Consider the following 21,297-nt stretch of genomic DNA (forward strand, 5'->3'; position numbering starts at 1 on the left):
GCGGAAACTATGCGCATTATTTACTAAATAATGGTATACACAATATTGTTTTTTAACCGACTTGTTTATTCAAAAACTATATTAGGTACTTTATTTTTGTGTTAGTTACCTCAGAACCCTATGATTTATCCTCCATCCTGTCATAGATTAAATACCTATCTAAAGGACTAGGTATTATTTACTAGCAGATTAAGCTGCCGAAGTACCAACCATGACATTAAAATGAGCAGATCGTTTTAAACAAAAGGGATTTTCCTGTGTCTTATCATTTTGTTTCTATCAGGATGTTACTTGTTTACTTACCAATTTTACTAAAAACTTGACCCTCCTTCGGGTAGTTGGGTAAAAATAGGTTGCACTTCAGTGATATAATTTTTTAAAGTTCTTTTTCATTATGTTATCAAGTACGGGTATCATTACCTATTTAAAATTAGAAGTTATTCTTTCTGTTCCGGCTGGCTGCTGATAGCTAAAAAGCTAACGGCCAATCTTCAGGATTGAAGAGGCACATAAAGAAGTTTTTATTAGAGCTTGTCTTGGATTAATTAATGGTACCTACTCGATACTCTATAGGGTCAAAGCACACTTTGCCGAAATAAAGTAACGTTGTGGCGGGTACCCGATCAAATTTCGGTTGTACGCCGAAATGAATTAAAATAGCATTACATACAGGTGTAATCAAATCACGCTGAATTATTGTCGCAGCCGAATACTTCGGTACATAAACAGCCGTGGAACTTCGGTCGTGTATCTTCGGCATAGTATGGTTAGACACTGATAGTAAACGAAATGAAACAAAGAAATGTTTTTTTCAAGTTTTAATATTTTTTACACAATTCGTAGCATTCATAATGCCGACACTGTCCGCCAGACTGCGCCACCCGTCGCCACATATAAACCAGTTCACTATGTTGTATATTTATATTCATATAATGTGTGCCTCACCAAAATTATACAATACAAATATATAATTAACTTTTTTCGAACCGTTTTATCATAATTGAACTGACCGACGACAGACGCCACGCTTTTTACACTATATTTACAACTTGATGACTTTCAAATCAATATGTATAATGTACATATACATATATAATAAAGAGAAAAATCAAAATAAAATTCTCCAATTAATACATTAATATCTAACAACTATTATTTAAGATTTTTCTCTTAATAAAAATATATTACACGCAATGTAAATAACAATAATAATTATAGGGAAATATCAACAAATACCGGTTGCGAAGATAAGAATGCACTTAATACTGCATGACTGGAACACAATTAAGTATAATACAAAAGGAAACGACGACATGACATGTTATTAATGATGATTTTATTTACAAAAGTTAACAAACCCTCTTCTAAAATGAGACAAGAAACAGTTCGGTTGATTGTGGCTAGAGGACGCCTCTATTTGACAAGTCTATTTAACCCCCGATAAAAAAAGAGGGGTGTTACAACTTGAACGTGCATTCTGTGCTTCTGTGCGTGATCCGGGTGTAGTTTTTAGTTAAAAAGGTACTATAATTCAGATGTTTTATCATAGGTATCGTAGATGAGTTTGTCGTGTTGTAAAACGCCTTACCATTCATCTCTCCTAAATAGATATTAGATTGCCAACGTACTAGGCGGTAGTAAAAAAATACTGTTTTCAAGACGAAATAGAAGCTACATTTAGCCTCAGTCAAACCGATATTGTCTCCAAACTCTGATACCAACTTTTAGGAAAACTTAAAACAAAAACTTTGCCTCTTACGTACGCAAGAAAATGAAAAACGTAGAACTAAAAATGCGGGTGACATTTTTACGAACATGCCGATGAAGAACGTATGTAAAAATGGCCCCGACTTTACGGCTCTATCACGATAACGCGCGACCGGCGTCACGGAGAGCGATTCCCCTGTTCATTGCGCGGTTGATACGTTTACCGCACAGCGGTTAACTTGCAAAACTCGCAATGTAGTGGAAACGCTTACCGCGTCGCCAGTCGCGTGGAATGTAGGGACCATTTACACGCCACAAGTAATAAACAGATAGATTTTCCAACTGTTCTGTTATAGATTCACACACAGTCGTTTTATAGAAGCAAATTTCATAGCATACTCGTATTTCATTTTCTCGCGCGCTAATATTCTTAAGGCCAGATAGACGTAAACGCAAGTTTGCTTACTTGTAGCTCGGCAAAGTTATTGGCTTGTTCGCCACCAAACAACACACGACCAAAAAAGGTTTTACTGGTCTACAGGGCTCGTAACCGGTATCATTTTGTTTAAGCTGGTTTTAAATTTAGGTAATAGATTTGAAAACGCTACGAATAACCGCTCTTTAACCGATTTCTTGATGCACTGACTCGGGATCATCGACCTCGGCCGTAACGACAGTCAACTAAATGCGATACGAAAGATCTGATCACACCGAACCTATCCCGCATTCATCGATCACCGATTTAAGGAAACCGCTCTTTACCTGCTAGCGGGTTTCCTTCCCCAAAACCGGTTATTGAAACCCAAATAGATATTAACCGGTTAGAGCTAAAATTTACGGACGAAACAAAATGTAAACATAACCGGTTTGCAAGCCCGGCTTGTACCTACGTTTATCTGGCACTTTAAGAACAACAACAACCAATCCGAAAGCCAACCGCTCTGCTTTCTGTGAGGTGCACATTTAAATTAATTTAAAGTTAATGAAATTTAAGGTTTCCTAAAGATGGGTACCTCTTTTGTCTCGGTCTGATAATTATCCTAAGTATAAAGCTTGCGGATAACTTATCTATAAATTACGTGGCCAGGACCGATCTGACGTTTACCGTTCGTATACATGCATAAGGCTGTAATGCGAGCATTACTTAGTGTTCTCTTTGTTATAAATTGTTTCGTTACTAATAGAAAACTACTGTGACAGACGTATTGGAATAATAGAACGGATCACCCGGGAACATAGCATATATAACATATATGTCATAAAGCATAAAGTTTGAAAGGTATAATGCTCAAAATACATAATGAATAATGATCGTTTAATATAATACATTTTCGGTGACATTATTAGGTATGTAACTGTGATTAAGTTTGCATCGTAACAACGCTAGAATTAAAAAAAAATACATTACTGAAGCTCATGTTCATGAGCGACTGTGTTTTTCTTTCAATATATCTCTTTCTCTTTAGATTAAAGGACATGCAAACCGTTCTGTTAAAACAGCAGAGGCGACGAGGCGAGCAACTACCCTCGTTTAAATGTGAAATTTGAGTGATCCGTTATTTTATTACAATTAGTTCCGCTTCAATAAAAAAAAAGCCAAAATTAGTGAATAATTTAACATAGTTTTACCCCAGACGTATACATTTATTCGACTAATAGAAATGGGGTTGTCTTGTATCAGATATTTTAAAATAAAAAAGTTATGACACTAAAGAAAGGTAAACATCCATAAAGAAAGAAGCGTTTTATTTAGCGTTATTTGTGTTATACTATAATGATAGCGCCTGAGCACAGAAAACGCTATTGGAAACGCTAAATCGCTCTGCTGTCTAAATGGACTGTTATGTAGGTATAGTACCCGCAATACGGATCACCCGAGTATATGTATGAGCCTGCCATTTCTCTTACACTCGTTGGTGTCGTACGGAGAGCAGTTCTTCTGTACTCTTCTAGTTTATAACTATAGCAGCCGCTCCACTCGCGTCTACTTTTGCAATTGCATCGTTAAGTAGCATTAGAAGTGTACAAGTAACTTGTTACTCGCCACTTGACAAGTTGTAAGGGTTAGTGGTGGTAATACATTGTTGCTTATCATTTATTAAGTCTGTCCTGATTAAAGAAAGTTTCAATTATCGAAACACATAAAAAAATTAATTAGTTTACAATAATTTAATGTGAAAATACCTTCATATCAGTCGAGGATCATACAGTCCATGTACCAATTTAATTCATAAATATCATTTATTAATAAAAAGGTTTACAATTCAAAAAAGCGCATCGTTTATCCAACACAAACAAACTTCTACGTAGTTTAAGAACGAACTGGGCGAGTTTTTAAATTGTAGACCTTTTGGTCTGGGTGAAGGCATAAGTCAGATATCCGCTACAAGACAAAATAGACGTAAAATCTCTTTGTTCAACATCGTAAAATATATTTTTGTCATCGTATACATGGGTTACAAATTGTGCTACATTAGTGAACACCAAGGCAGGTGAAACGATACCCGAACCACAATATCATCACAATAGTATATAGATAGGTATATATATCAAAGATATGTATTCAACCTGTAACGCAAAATCACGTAAAGTTATCGCAATTAAAAGTATTTTGTTGGAGAAATTGACGTTACTAGAAGTACAATTGAGCGTGAATACAATGGGGTTGGTAACAGATATCAGATGCTTTTGATAGAATATAGTTTTGCAGTTACACAGTAACCTGTGGGTAGGTGCGTGCGTAGCGACTGGAACGGCGCATTACTGGCGCGAGTCGAACTGCTGTCGAGTTACTTGCAAGGTGTAAACGATAAGTACCAGGTTTTTGTTTATTTCTTTAGCTCCGTCTGTCCCAGTCCTTACGCACAAGAGAGAAAGTGAAATGATAAATAACCTATTTATTACATACATAACGCCTTTACAAAAAGTACCATTTCTATTTTTTTCATTATTCTGTCCGCCGCGACCCAGTACTTCCAGTGGTAGTTACATTACAACTTACAACTAATCAATTATTTATATTTACGTAATAACAATACACAATTAGCTATAAATATTTATACGATAACTATCAAACCATTTTTTTATTGTTACAATCTTCGTCCCCTATGCTCCGAGCGATAAACCGTCGTATTTATTTATATTAGGTGATTGCACCGTTTCGTTTAGCGTCCATGTTGTCACTTTTTAATTTACATTTATTTAAACATTAAAGTTGACTTTAAATCTTAATTTAGGAGATCGTATACTGTTTCAAATATTACAAAAATGTTTTCGCTTTATGTACACGTAGCATCCGTTCTCCTGTTAGTCCATGTGGCCCGCGTCCGCTGTCCCGTATCACAAGCGCTGCGTGCCGGCCGGCCGCCGGGCTCGGCTCCGGTCTCGTCTCCGGCGAGGGCCGAGGCCGAGACTCCAGCGAGGGCCGAGGCCGAGTCTCCGGCCCTAGCGCGCGAAGGCCGAACTGTGCGAGTGTTATTCATGTCTGAAACAATGTTCATCACAGTAAACAATTTGAACGCGTACATCCTGGAAGCAGTCTCGCGAGACAGTGACGTTGTCAGACAGTCCTAGCAAGGGTTGCTGAATAATAAATATGCCGCAAATACAAACACTCAGTGGCATGGCATCGTAAAAGCTCGACTCCCACTGGGTTGTCTACATTTTTACGTGACGTCACGTCAGTAATGACAAGTATATGGGTACGGCTAAGGTTGTGCTCACTAACTGCCAGTCGCTCGTCACTACTTTGATAAATTACCAATTTTGAGGCAAATTTTTTTATTGTGACGAAATGCTGCTTGTGAAGCACAAACTGGTTCTTGAGTGGAAATCGAGAGACAAAAAAGTAGTGAAGGGTGCGCTGTTGTTAGGTGGTATGATGATTTTATAAAACAAAGCAGAGATTAGAAGAGCAGAGCTGAAAACCACACTCAAGGGCGTGCTATTGGAGCTATGTCGAACAGCGGACTGATACAGGCTGACGATATACATATAAAGCTACAATACTTACATGTACAAAGTTGCTGTGTGCATTAGAGGTGGTGTCCGTAGTACTCCGCGGGGTAATGCGCATAGCCCTGGTGGAAGGCGGGGTCCGTGGGAGGCCTGTGCATCATCTGCTGGCCGTCCATCATGTAGCCCATGGTCGCTTCGGGACTGTAGGCGCCGCTGGGACCGGCGTGCGGGAACACTGCGGGGTAGAACACTGGACGGTTAATTAGGCTGGCTGTTTATGCTCCTGGTGGGCTGTGCGGCCCTGGTAGGTTGATCGAAAATAAAGAACTTCGTTGGTAGAGGCAGAAAATAGACTCTCTTAGGTATCTGTTCGTCCGTACACTACTCTACTATGTACGAGCAAGAGGGTTTCTTAAGGCATTCACCTTATACCGCTATTCTCTGTACTGATGGATGTCTTTAGGTGGTCATTGCATGAATCAGGTGGTTAATCGGCTGGCTGTTTATGCTACTCTGGTGGGGTACGCGGTCCTGGTAGATGGATGAAGAGCAATAGGGACATGACATCATCTCACACCGCCGAATGATGAACGTGGTCCTTTTCACTCGCACAGAAAGAAAAAGGAGAATACTAGATGCTATACCTTCCGCCGCCTAACTTTGCCTAAAAGTTCATTGCCACGACTAGTACAGTCACCAGCATTAATATCTGCCACAGCGAAGCGTTCAAAGATATCTGACACGTCCTTCCGGCCCTAGAAATAGAGTCGTATCAGATATTTATGCACGCTTGTTGTGTCAGATATTGGTGCTGGTGACTGTACCACAAAAACTATAAAGGTATAATTCCAATAATTGAGCGATTCTAACACAATCCGAGTAACGTAAAGACGTCGCATAAAAAATGTGTCTCAAAACTGCGTCAAAACTGAGTATTAAGCATAAACATGTATTAAGTAATGATCTTTTAGGCAGATTTATATGGCGCGTGGTATAGTTGCTCGTGCCTAAAAAGTAACTTGTTATTTTCTGTCATTGAATGAAAGTTACACTGCATGGTGTCCCTATAAGCTGGTGGATGAGGCTGAGCCTGGCCCCTTGTGCTCCATGTAAGTTATGTGATTCTGGTCATGACATTCTCGTTTTTGTTTAGAACGGCATCTTTAATATAAAGCGGGGGAACTACATAAACACATAATCATTAAATGACTAAGTAAACTAAGAAAACGAGCTTCACAATCTATTCTGTGGTGGTTGATGGCACTAATCGAGCCAGCTTCTTTTTTCTCTTAAAGAAAATGGAAGACGTCAACATACCGACTAACCACTAAGCAAACACGTTACAAGGAGTTGTGGACATGGTTGTCCATCATTCAACGAATGTAGTTTAGGTAGTTAACGTACAAAAATGATGGTGGTTACGGGAAACGACCTTTTTATTCCTTTCCCAGCGGCAACCGGAAGAGAGCCATTCCAGCCGAAACTTTCAATAGCCCAATTTAAACTCGAGCCACAAGCATGCAAAACAAAAAAACCCCGATTGTCATCGGGAATCGTAGGAATTCGCTCAATTTTACCACAAAACTGTTATGTCTTCCGATTGCAATATTTCGCTGGGGATTATCAATCGTAAAGTAATGGTGTTCGTCCATTATAGACGTCGATTTCCGCAATCCTCGTGGGGTCTTTATGGTGGCACGCGCCATTGCTCCAGGAGAGCCGCGTAGCCGGGACAAACACACCATCGATCGATGTCTTGCTACCCTCAGATCAAATAATATAGGCTTCGGACGGCTCTGCTCTTAGCCTGATAAGTTTTTGTGCGATCGCTGAGACGTAACAATGTAGGTAAGAGATTAGGCTGTGTCGGTGTCTGTTTATATGAATGTACAATAGTGCAACAAGTTACCAAGAGGCTTGAGAATTGAATTTATTTTAATTAGGGCGAAATGAATGTTTTTTCACTACCAATCGGTAGTGCAGGTAATTGTGCAAAACAGCATTGAGACTTACTAAGTCAGGTGTGTAAAAAGGCCTAATTCAGTTCCATTAACACTGTAAATAATGTTCTAACAATTGTTATTTAATATTGTTACGATTACTGTCAAATTCAAATACGTTTATTTGTCAAACATAGGTGAAAACAGGTGGATATAAAATGACAGGTAATTTTCAGTAACACTTATGTTGCGCCATAAAAGGCATACAAATAACCACAGTTTTACATACTTATATACATAATACTAATATTACTACACTGTTATATACTGTTTGTTGTGTGTCGTATACTGTTTTGTCAAAAATATGATTTGTAGTATTTTTTGCCGTAATAAACTTTCACGCACCGAAGTTTTCCGTCCACCACCGGTATGCGTCCTGTTGCAACTTTTAAGCAATGCAGCAAAAAGTATTGTTACCGGTCGATACCGAGACATCGGGCCGGTAAACCGTAGTTCCTGTGCCGGGACAACAGGAAGCAATAACGGAGCCCCCGAGGAGGCCGGGAGCGCCCGTGTACCAGGAAACTATGATTTAGTAGGCGATAATCCTCAGGACGCGTCCTTGATGACGTTATTGTTATGGCGCCACATAGGCACAAAGGATAACTAATCTACGCAAGTAACGTAACAATCCAATTGTCTAAAGTACCAGGGTATCAAAATTCTGGCGGCGGTGCTGCACTTTAAAACAGGCGCATTCGACGACATAAAACAGGGAAATTCTAAATTCCGCCGGCCAGCCAAGCCGGCGGATGCGGCCGCCGCCAAGTTTGCCGACGACGGAAAATGGAAAAACCGGAGGGTGGAAGGATAGATGGAAAATTGTTTTGGCAATGGACTAAAGAAAATGGCCACCGCATTTCCTGTGGTCAAGCCAAAAGGCGCTTTTCCAATCACTATATTATTCGCTGGGCGAGCGAGTCGCGTTTATTATTCGCGGTGCGTGCAGGGCGGCCTCGGCGACGACTCAATCAATCGCTTTTTGTTTACTCTCGGTCATATGTCAATATTGCATTGTTCGAGGCGCATCTTGAGCGGGAAGGTGCCGGTGCGGCAGAATGGTGGGCAGCGGCAAGACACGGTGGTTTATTAATAGGACGAGGTGGGCGCGTGTCGCCGACCGGTCCGGCGTGCCTGCCGGGTGGCGCGGTCGACTCCGTGTTTCAGCGGACGACGGCTTGGCTAATGAATTTATTATAAGGGCATAAATTGCTCTCTGATGCGACGCCATTACCGAGCCAGCCTGTAAATTACAATTCGTTCGAGCGAGCGCGGCGATCGCACGCCATTCCCGACCGATCGTTTATTGGGCTTTTCGCAAGGATTAAATTGTGCTCTCATCACTTGCTCGTTCCGCTCGGTGTATTGAAAACGTGCACTGCGAATTAAAAGACGGTACGCTTGCGATTAATTCACGAAATTACAGGCAGGCAAAAAGGGAGAAGAAAGATCTGTAATCCCGAATAGGCAGGCCCTCGAATACATCCACACATCTAGATAAAGGTACCAGGCGAGCATACATCGGCGATAGTCGCCCGAGGGGCGAGTGATGGATCGCCCGGGACGGGTCAACGAATTCGGACATTATTCTTTTTTACCCTTCTTGCGTTCCCGGCGTTCGCAAGAGTAAGCCCTTTTTCTGCGATGTCCTTTTTTTCCAGGGTAGAATTTTTGTTAGCTGCGTGCGTCCCGGGGAACATTCTATGGACTGTGCGCGACCATTACAAAGTAAAAATAGAATTGGCCGTTTGTAATTCCATTCCGTATTGTGGGTAGCGGCGGTTATAAAAGGTTCTCGTCATAAATTGCGGCCGTTCAGTTTCTCATTTTATTTTAGCTGCTGTTTTTAGTCGGCTCCGATGGCGGTGTAAAGTGAGCCGGGGCGTGCCTACATAGTTATTTTGTTTAATCTAGTCATTATTTGAAGAGCGCAGCTGGGCCGGGCGGCCGGGGCACCGGGAGCACATAACTCGCCGCCGGTCAGCGCTAAAAGCCGGGCGGCAAGACGCCGTCGCCCCCACGGGACGCGCGTTACTCAGGTGCATGCGACTGCCTGCATACTGGATGAACCCACTCCACTCGACTCTGTGGTCAGCAAACTCAATTTTCGACTTCAAAGTCGTTCTCGAACGTGCGGCTTCCAATTTCAAACGCGGGCGTAATGGGTATTGATGGGGGATTGGAATTATTGCCTCTGAAAGGGTCAAACGTGCTACCCTTGTTTCTTAGAAATGGAATTGTGGCCGTTTGATGGTCTGTACTAGCTTAAAATTAACAGATGTACAAGAAAAATGTTACCTGCTCTATTTGACTGGTCTATCATTGGCTGCACTATCCTACGTCTCGCATTGATGAACCTGGAACAAAAGAGAGTACGGTTAAGTGAGGCAGTTAGATTAGGATAGGAAGTGCCGCAGTCCTTGTGAATGATGGAGTTTATATTTGGATCAATTACTGGTGCAATATGTTCCGTGTCTGCTGAATAAGTAATCTCCCCGGTCCGCTGCGCCCCTGGTGCGGCGGATGCATTTCCAAATTAACTGTCATTATGAATTTTGCACGAGTTCCCAGATATTCAGCGATTGCTTTGTAACTAGATTAGTTTTTCACGTAATTATTTGTAATTGGACCGTAATCAACGGAAAACGCGCTAGTGAAATTAAACATTTCACGCACCTGCAAGGGTAAGGTGACCGTTTGGAGAGCCCGAAACACTACTCAATTACAATAAACATTTAAAATTATCTCCAATTTAAACTTAGCGACGAAATGGACATCGCCAATGCGGAGGCAGGGAAGGGCCACTATCCCTCGGCGCGTAATTACTTACAGCGGAACACGCCGATGGCGACTAATGTATTGTTAATATCAAGATTAGTTCATTAACTCTTCATCCGGGGCCTGCACCCTTTCGGCATGTGTGCTACGTCGCCAAAAGGTCGTATAAACATACCGTTCGAACGAGACTTGCGTCCTATCTCGGCTTCGAATAAAAACGGCAAATTTTACGACGCCTGGGATCTGTTAAATCGTGCTTTGTATTAATTTCGACGTTGCTTTTGTTTTCGACTTTCGTTCGGAAGGAATTTTCCAAATACGTTTTATGAGTAAAAACTAAAGTGATGTCGTTAAAAAATTAAAAAAGCCAAAAACTCTGACGCGTGAAATGGCGCGTGACGTGATGCATGCCGGCCGCGCGCAGCGCAAATACGTTTGTTTGAATAGTCATTGTTCTGAAAACAACTAGGAGTTAAAATTTAATCCCCTTTATCTGGCTGATACACGGAACATCCATAAAGTGCAACTACAAAATGAAATAGCAATTCTACATACGCAACACAAAATTTACATTTGTATATTTTTCGAGCATAATGGGCGACCCCCGATAACCAGGGAATCATAAATCATAACAACTGATCTGGATTTGTTAATTTTGCGCTGCGGGCGGAGGGGGGGATCGGGGAAGGGTTCATAAAACCGGGGTGTCAAATGGTCATAGCGTAATGCCGTGTCCCTGCATTGTCCGATGCACTCCGACTGCACATGCGGCATGATACATCTGTTTCCTATGCAAATTCGGCTAATTGTAATGAGATTTAAGCATTACGGTGTCAAGAGACACCCTCCTTGGAACTTATGTTCGTCGCTTCCATTAGCCTGAGCACAAAAGTAATAACAAAATGAATAGAAAAGTCACGCAGCTAAAAACGCAACGCTATGGCTATTTAAAACGCCATAATATATTTACCCAACAAAAATATGGGAAATTACAGACTGTGGTTTTAAAACAATTGATTAGGCATCGTAAACACAAAAAAACCAGCCAAATGCGGATAGGGTTCCGTACAATTTCGTATAAGCTAAGAATCTGCGCTAATAGAAGGCCATATCGAGTATTAGTAGAGCCCTGACTCTAAGTAACATAGATTAAACAATTTTTAATCGAAAAAAATTATAACATAAAATTGAACCGACTACAAAAAAAAATTAAAATATTTGTCTACCAGTCTGAAGTCGGTCGGTGCTTCAGCACGAGCCAGCAGGAGTGGACCCTATAGTCATTTACCTCACCTACGCACTTTATATTGGGCTTCAATCACTCCTGCTGGCTCGTGCTGAGGCACCGACCGACTTCAGACTGGTAGAAAAATATTTTCATGGTTTTTGTAGTCGGTTAAATTTTTTGTTAAGTATAAAAAAACACGCTTTTTAGTGTAAATAATCTAAGATACAATAGTTTAATATCAACTGCTCATCGCCTTTTACGAAAGTGACGAAAGATTGCTTTTACCGATGCAGAGACGTTCATTATTTATTAGAGTTTATTATTGAGGAGTCATGGTGCTTCGCACCACCCGTTTTACCATATGCATTACGAGGAGCATAAATTGCTTAGCAACTGTGTCAAAGTAATTAAAATTCAACCCGTGAAATACTTGTTATTAAGTAGTAACTCCGATGGTCAACTGTGGTCTTCATCATCAGTTCCACTTCACCAAATGATGATTTTCAAGAGCAAATGCACGAGTTACTACTAAATATATCCAATTTACTATAGGTGTCCCTACAACATTTGAAGAGTTCCCTCGATTTCCTTTAGATCCAATCATCAGATCTTGATTTGGTGCTTATGGGACCTAATTGAAGACATTCCTAGACGAACGCTAAAAAAAATTCAAATCGGTTCATAAATGACGGAGTTCTGAGGTAACAAACATAAAAAAAATGCAACCGAATTGATAACCTCCTCCTTTTTTGAGCCAATCTGAAACTAAACAGTTACGTCAAACGGATCTCTCGATACTAACGCCATCTAGCGACGTGTTGCCCTCATTATTCTTATTACTAGTTTTATGATACGTGCTGAGCTGAATGCCTCCGAGTGGTGCCCTCTGCGTCGATCCATTATTATTATTGTGAAATTTCCTTGGCTTTCCCTAAATAGGAAAAGTTAAAAAGGTAATTTGGTTCTGAGGACACGTTCGTTGCTCGCTCACGCCGGCGCCCGAGTAGCGGAATAAAATTTAATTTCGACTAAGTTTTTGGATTTTAATTACCTGAAAGCGAATTAAATAACGAGCGAGGGCTGAGCGAAGGAATTCCGTAACAGTAACGCTGAGAATTCTTAGACGAATGAGGGAGGGGAGTTGGGAGTAATTTAAAATTTATTGTTTCGCTAAGAATGTGTCACGCGAATGGATTGCGCAGAGGTCACAGAAAGCTGTCGCTCGGCCAAATATTAGGCAAGTGTCAGGTCGGTCTTTAGTTTGCAGTTTTTCTTGTCACTAAAATCGATAACATGTCAATCGATAACTCTTGGATGTCTTATCTATAATTTCAGAGTTAAGATTGGTTTTTGGAGTCTTTTTGTATTTTTTATTTCAACTCCAAATTTGTTACTCTTACGGTCATCCCGTGAAATCAAACTGAAACATGGGTGCACTGAAAAAACCCAGACTCCTGTCCAGAGGTGGTGTAGGGGGTAGGGGTATAGCACGCAGCACGGAATGCTGAGGACCTGGGTTCAATTCCCAGCGCTGGTCTCTTTTTCTGGGTTTTTTCCGTGCATCCATGTTTCAGTTTGTATTTTCGTTGAATTTCAGAGTTGCCCATTGAAATTTAACGAATGTGTTACATTACAGTTACAAGCTCACAATACCTAATTAATAAACAGCAGGGCTACTACGAAACTTGAAACTCGAAGTTTGTGTCGTGCGGTCCCTCTCGCTCTCGTATTAAATAGTATAAGTGTCAGAGGGACCGCACGACACGAACTTGGAGTTTCGAGTTTCGTAGCAGCCCTGCAGGAGCGTTTTAGTGAACGTTCCAGCGAGCATTCAAGCAAATCGACGGAAAATTTGCTCCGAGCTTGCCCAGCATCCATCAAACAACAATAAAAATTTTGACGAGCATATTCTAGAGCATTTCCTATAATGATCGTGTAAATGTTCGTAGCAATGTTTGGCTCTACCTCTATGCCTGGCTCGGTTCATTGTTCAGTTCGACTAATTCAAAAAACCGCCAAGGGCGTCGGACTAAATATCGCGCGGTGAAAATTAGGAGTCGCCCTGCAGAGTCTCTATCGGACGGAACATAAAGGTACTAATATAAACTTGAGCATTATCCGTTTTTAGGGCCGTACCCCAAAGGGTGCCAACGGAACCCTATTACTGAGACTACGTTGTCTGTCTGTCCGTCCGTCTGTCACAGGGCTCTATATCTCTCGAGTCGTAATATGTAGTTAGTCACTTGAAATTTTCACAGATTATGTATTACTGTGGCCGCTATAACAACAAATACTAAAAACAGAATAAAATAAATACTTAGCTACCGCTACCATACAACAAATGAGATTATTTTGCCGATTTTATTTTCTTGCTTGATATTAATAACGGCAACAGGTAGACGCTTGAAATATTCACAGAATCTTTAGTTGTATAATCACTAAAAATAAATAATTAAATTAATGTAAAATAAATATTTACGAGCAAGGGGGGCTCCCATACAACAAACTTGATTTATTTGCCGTTTTTTTTTGCTAATGTCTTATGTTGTATAAAATCTATCTACATACAATTTCTTTGCGAGTTTTTTACCGCCAGTGCGGATACTCGTACTTATAAGATTCAATGTGTTACATAATTGCGAGAAAAAAAACAGCGCGAAAAAATTCGCAACGGAGAGATCTATATGTTTGCTTTTGCACATGACATATATATATCTTATTATTTGACAGTGAAAAAGTTTTACTTCGTAGGTTACATGTGTTCGTCAAACTACGCTGTGGAGAGCAAGCCTAAACGTTGACAAAAACAATGTTTCTCCGTTAAGAAACTAAATATTATTACTTACGCAATTTCACTGGCCGTTTGGGCGAGTAAACAGAGGGCAGGTGGGCGAAAGTGAGATATTACCGGGGGCAATAAATTCCGTTTTTCCCTAATTAAGCTTTAATTCCTTGCGAGTCGGTGCCAGGGCTCCGGCGCGGCTCGGGGGGCCAGTGCCTCACCTGCAACTTGCTTGGCTACTAGCCTGTCTCAGCGGATTGACTTTGTAGGGCTTTGTATCTCGGAAATATTCGTAGCTCGAATATGCAAGTTGAATTGGTAACAGGCCACATCGTTGAACAGATAACCGTTGGGAAAGAAGTCCTTGAGTGACCACGAACCGGAAGACGAAGCGTTGGCAGGCCTCTTCGGTGGACTGACGAGATCGTGAATGTTGCAGGCTGGTGGATGCAAGTGGCGAGTGTCAGTTATTGTAACGTTCTAAGGGTTAATTTTGCGTTAATTTTGTTAGCACAATGTTTTATTTTGAAAATACAACTTGGTCATGGGTCAGTTTGGTCTTTAAACCTGTGCGGGATTTATTCAACAAAGTTTGTCGTAAATACAGCTTGTGCCAGTTGCAATGTGCCACTTAGTCATAATGCATTTAAACATAACGATCTAACCGTCCCATCTAAATGTTTTTGACGCCTAATTCAAATAATTTAAATTACAAACACGACCGAACCTAAAACTTTTTATCTCTGCCCCAGCGCCGGACTACTCCGGGTAAATCCCGAATTCGTAATCCCAGGGACCAGGGTGACATAGCTTATCGCCGGTGGCCGGAGTCGCCGCCAAATGAAGGCATTAGTTTTCATAAAGCCGACCAGAGATAGCCCTCGGTCAGCCGCCCTTCTTGCGCGGCAGGCGCTCCTCAGCCCTGCTGCTCGCCCGGTATCTAAAGATTGATAAATTGGCGCTAATATTAAGAAGATTCCGAGGAATCTTCTTCAGAAATACAGAGATTGGGGTCGGTTAATAGAAAGCATCGCAATTTATCTGAAAATAACAACATCTATTCTAAAATAAGATATAATAACAAAACTGGAATGGAACATGTAATTGCGAGTGCCCCCAGAAAGCGAAAACATTATTGGGCAGAATTCGTGGCAAAACAGCCGGCTCGCGGCCCGCCGTCCCCATAACTCATTATTACCAACTTGTTTTTCCTGTCGCCAGAGTGGGACTGACGCGGAACTGTAGTTTACCCCAATGATGTGTTTTGCGGCTAAAATGTTTTCAGTTTAGTGCCGAAGCCAACTTGCATTACGCTTTGAGGTTTTTTGCTTAGAAAAGTTTTAAATTTATTGACAAACCGATAGGAAGTAGGAAAAGCTTCGGAATTTGTAAATAGATTACGGTATGACGCAGAATACGGAACGAAGGATCGCCAAACAAAAGCTGGCAAATCTCGTAGATTTGTAACGAACTCCGAGGCGTCTATAGAAATCTCGGACCGTCAAAAGGGTGAATAATTCAAGGGCAGTACAAATGTTCGCAAGATCCAGTAAATCCACTCCAGACAGACGGACAGATCGCGTTTTGATGTCTTGCTGTATCCGCGCTGATGTTGTCCTGGTGATTGATCGAAGGCTTCTACTAATGCTTATTTGAACCTGCTCCAAATATTTTCAGATTGTCCGTATATCTTACATCTCATGAAAATTGGGGATGAAAGGAAAACAAAAGGTCTACGGTTGTCACGTACAAATTCATCTAATCCATACGCGATCCCCTTGGTGGACGATAAATATTTTTCATGAAATCCAACGGCTGCGGCGACGCATAGAAACTGCCCTAAATCAGGCAATTATAGGTGCGACCAGTAAATACCATAACCAGGGGATCAGGAGTAAGAGGACGGGTAGAATAAGGATTGTTACTGTCGAAATAGCCTATTGGGACTTCGTTATTTGATACGAGCTTCCGCTGACAATTACTCTTATTAGTTTTGATAACGTCGCGCCCTTAGAGGTAGCGTATATTGGTATGGTGAAGTAAATGTGGTGAGATTGGCAAAGACAGTACTGGGACTTGAAGAGTTATTTCTGGTTACTTAATGCATTACTTTTCGGAGGTCCATATGTATGAAGTACAACATTTAACTCCTCTCCGCTACCACGAAAACGTACCATACCATTGTACTGATATGCATTCCATTTTATACCAACGTCAGCTGACACCTCGTTTCACACCTCCTTAATAACCACCAATATTCTCCAAGACACACAAGTAGAAACCGACACAGGAAAGCAAAAATCGCTCACATAAATCACAAGCGGAACATGCTTCATTTTAAGGAGCCTTTCCTTAATCCGCTGGCGCCCCCGCGCCCGCTCCGCTCCCCGCGGGCGTAATTACGCCGGGCGATATATCGCGGGTTCGACCCCGACCTCTGGGGCCTTCTCATCACTCGAAATGAGTTACGCAACACATGCTGCTCAGTTAATTGTTGGGGTACAGATTTGGACTTTTATTCTAATAACTGGACGGGGCGGGGTGCTAATGGCAATCGATGGTAACAAGTGTTGGAAGGAACTTGTTTTGGGTCAATTTTAGTTCCACTATAACCTGACTGACGCGTAGCCGCGTCAAAATCTTTAGAGTCTGCGAACTGTAGACCTGGTGAGTTTTTTCAAGTGGCTGAAATGCTACAACGTATTACGATTTCAATCAACATTTTAAAATTCCCGTTAAATAAACATAGGTACTCGTAACTAGGTAATAGCTTTCAAACTTGCTCACAAATCGTTGAAAAATGACCTGTAGAGACACCCGGACAGTCGGACGGTGATTAATTGAATCAGGCGTTACTTTGCGGAGGTCCATATCAATTAACTAAAAGATTTTCTTTGCTCACCCGCGACCTTACGATAGCTAAGTTTATGAAAGATATGCGTGTTCATACAGTTCCTCCACCTCCACACTGTAAGTACACACACAAATCACACAAACCCATCTATCACCACCACCACACTACACTGACGCGTTTCGAACTCAACCAGAGCTCATCTTCATCTTCAGAGTCGGACGGTGGACAGCAGATAGCAGCTAGCATGATTGCGTAAGCTGAAAAGAAGACGCTTCGCTCGCTCTGTCAAGACCTCCGTATAGACAAGCTGTCATTCAAAGAGACATGAGCAGTTCCACATCAGTTCTGTATTCCACTACATACCAGAAGGACCCTTTCTTACGTTTATACCTATACCATTAGAGTGTACTAACTATACTGTGATGAAAGGTCAATGTTCCGTCACTTCTTGCACTGACACTTGAGGTATCCCATCTTAGGCCTCTAGGTTGGCAATGCATCTGTAATACCCCTGGTGTTGCAGATGTTTATGGGCGGTGGTGATCTCTTACCATCAGGAGACCCATTTGGTCGTTTGCCATCCATCCAGTCGAATAAAAAAAACTTCTTATAGTGTACGGTCGAGGTCAAAGATATGTTTACACTCACTACCTTGTCGCTGTCATTTTAAATTTGAACTTTTGTATAAAATTGTCAGAAGCCACACAGTGACAAGGTACTAAAGTGTAAAATATCTTTGACCTAGGCACTTCCCTACCAGTATTGCTGACATGCAGCGATTCTTCTCTTTGGCAGTTGCCACCCGAAAATATTCTGTTTTAATTTTATTGTACCTTTAGGTACATAAAACAGTCTCTATCTAAAGAAGTACTTCAACATATTTAAAAAATTCTTCACTAAAAGAAAGCTACAGTAATTCAAGCTACTTCTTATCCCGGGTTGATGCAAAGTTCCCGTGAGTGAGAGGCAGACGTGGTGGTCGAGAATATGACTGTATTGTAGAAAAAATACTGCATCCGTAATATTTTGATTTGTTACACTTTCTGTTTTGTCACTCCCCATTTTTTTCACAATTTACCATCCATAACGATACAGTATTTACGGCGCAAATCACTTCTGTACTTTATTATCCATACGGACGCACAAAATTTAATCCAACCTGCTGTATAACAAATTAAAGCGTGTCTAATTAGATACCAAGGCGGCATAAATCGGCAGTAAATATCTCAGTGTCGCAGATGGTGTCAAAAGTGGGAGTGGGGCCGTGAAGTTGGTGGCCGGCCGAGGGCAGCGGCACCACAGAGCACTATCCCCGATCCCTGCGACTGTTCACTTCCTGGCCCCAACTTGAGACAGGGTCATGCAATCCTGGTAATAGGTCGACCCGGCGCCATATTGTGTTGATTGCTTGACGTGCAAGGGCGATTTTATTTTGTATCAAATAGCTAAATTTGGGATTTCGGGAAGGGTTGAGGTGCGTGTATTATTTACGAGCTTCGCTGGAAACGGAATTGGGTTCTAATTTTCGTAGTAATTTAATTATGTTTAGATGCAACCGCTAATGAAGGCGGTGGCGCCGCGTGCAGGCGCGGCGGGCTCGAAAACTAATTTGCAGCTGTGATGGATTGCGATGCAGTTGCCAACATTCAGAATGTACTAGTGCCAGCTTGATGAGTTTGTAATTAATACCGCTAAGTTTCATTTAAATTACCTCCCATTTATTTGCAAGATACGAAAGAGTTAACATATGGATATCTAAATAAATTTTATACGGAAATAAAATAAACCGTTGGCATTTGCGAATGCAAACGAACTAATCGCGTTCTAAATCCAAATAAATTGAGAAAGGAACGCGCGTAAGCTTCACACGGGGCTGCGTTCCATTTGTCAATTTAACGACGCGGGATCAAAATTGGCCACCTGACATAGACAACGGATATCTTTATCAGTGCAGCTTCTTTTTTAATTTAGTAATGGCGTCCTCGCGTGTAAGCCACACGGGAATTAGCGGTGCGCATAGCGTAATCGCCGTGTCGCAATCGGGACTAACAATGCCGAAGCGCGGGTTTTTTGTTTTTGAACCCGCTAAGATAAGGCGGTCGATTGTGCCGCGTTCCTAGTGTGAATCTTTGCTTTGGATTTAACGATGTCGTTCACATGCGATGTGTGTTTGCATTAGTAATCTTGGGAAATTGTGCTTGAACTTTATGAACGAGCCAACCCGAGGTTTTTGTGCGTTCCGGGTTCAATTGTATTTATAATTAATTCAAAATAGCATTTTCATGCAAGTGGTCTTCTGCATGCATCCTCATTTGTTTGTGAAGCCACTAAGTAGCCACTTTTCCCATAGTTGACTGACTTAAAAAGAGGAAGGTTCTATCCGCGTCTTTATTTTTCTTAATTTTTACTTGTAAGTATTTCGAAATAGCAACCCTAAGGACGACAGAAAGTAAGTAATTTATAACGTCCCGAAGTAAGAAAGCCTTTGATAACGGAGTTGATCGAAGACGCTCTCAGTTGTATCGCGCGATATCGTAAGTGGTAACGCCGACATTTTAAAACATACATTATTTTAATGGACTCGGTGACGACGCGACACAAGATAAATTGCTTATTTTAATTATTACTAATTTCTAGTTTATAAGGATATGTATAGACAAACAGGTGTTATAGAGTATGATTTATTAGAGATGTGATTTTAGCATGCACCTGCGGTGGAAGCACACGTTTCTCTGGGCAGTGGAGCATTCGCCCGAATCCATATTTTCGTAGTTTAGATATAACATGATTATTAACTTGTGTCTCCTTGGACGTTCTAATTGCTGATGAAATATAGCATACACCGTCAATAGCAAACTAGACTAATGACCGCCGTGCCGCGGTGACGAGATGCGGCGATAGCGGCTGACAACCCTGTCGTCGACATAAATCATATGGCAATTAAGCTTTTTAAACGACTCACAGATTTACGACAATTTCCAAACGATTTATTAAACATGTAATTAAACAGAAATGGAACACACTTTTACTTTTTTTTCTTTCGATGTAGGTAAAAGCATTGAAAATGGAACGCATCTGCCGTGAACGCCAAACATTACGCGGAATGGATTACAGTTTCACAGTCCCGAAATTGATTCGTACGTCACGACAAAATGAAAACGGAACGCACCGTTTTTCTTTATAATTTGAAAATCGAACAGCGCGGAAAGCGAACTCGAAATCATAACGAATAGATTCCTCCACTCGATAGCTGTATCGCGCGAGACAAAAGCCACCATAAATAAAAGGATGGTTAAAATTTTAAGGGCCGGTCGGGTTCAGGCGGGGCCATTAGAGGCCCTTAGCGGACGTAACGAATGTGTCTCTCGGCTCGAGATGCCAGAGGAGATCGGACAATTGTTAGCGGCCAGCGTGAAATCCGCCATAACGACTTATAAAAGAAAACCGATTTGATTTCCGAACGTATGAATGGAGGCGCGAGTCAGACCCGATTGCATCATTGTAACTGAACTTTGGATTTTGTTTCATTTACACCTCGGCATAAGTATAAGTACCTATCATAACAGCATCGAAATTTCATACACGTTTAGAAATAAGACAGCACCTAATAATAGAAGTGATTTAAGCGTCATAAATTAAAATTCGCGTCCCGTTTCACGGTTACTCAACTGCGCCGACCGGTTGGCGTCAAATAAATCTGAAATAAATAAATACCGTCGGAACCGAACACCGGCTCATGTAGATAACTCCTAATGCGATCGGAGCTGCGACCGGATGGCTTATTATGACAATTTTACTGCCGAATATTTAATTAAATGTTAATCTTGACACTTATTAATTGTTTTACTATTTTATAAGGTTTTTAAAATGCCGAGTCGCATCTCATCTCCATTAATACGGTACGATTGCCAACCAGTTTCGTTTGACAGCTGACGTAGCTTAAGTTATCGTCGGGAATAAATCATTGATGTTTGGAAACGTAGTGTAAGAA

At 41.3% G+C, this 21,297-nt stretch overlaps 1 protein-coding gene across 4 annotated transcripts in view; it reads right to left on the bottom strand.

Moving 5' to 3' along the window:
- Nucleotides 1–2,508: 2,508 nt before the first annotated feature.
- Nucleotides 2,509–21,297, bottom strand: part of hth (Meis homeobox homothorax) — a 385,579-nt gene continuing 366,790 nt past the window's right edge. For 2 of the 4 annotated variants that reach the window (XM_074094049.1, XM_074094048.1), the window contains exons 12-14: nt 9,963–10,021; nt 5,720–5,914; nt 2,509–5,191 (exon numbers count right to left, since the gene is read on the bottom strand). In XM_074094049.1, coding sequence (XP_073950150.1) covers nt 5,742–5,914; nt 9,963–10,021 — 232 coding nt within the window. In that variant the 3' untranslated portion in view covers nt 2,509–5,191; nt 5,720–5,741. The remainder of the gene's footprint in view (nt 5,192–5,719; nt 5,915–9,962; nt 10,022–21,297) is intronic. The other 2 variants (XM_074094052.1, XM_074094051.1) reach the window with 1 other exon arrangement.

Source organism: Choristoneura fumiferana, chromosome 11 (genome assembly GCF_025370935.1).
Source record: "Choristoneura fumiferana chromosome 11, NRCan_CFum_1, whole genome shotgun sequence".
Lineage (NCBI taxonomy): Eukaryota > Metazoa > Arthropoda > Insecta > Lepidoptera > Tortricidae > Choristoneura > Choristoneura fumiferana.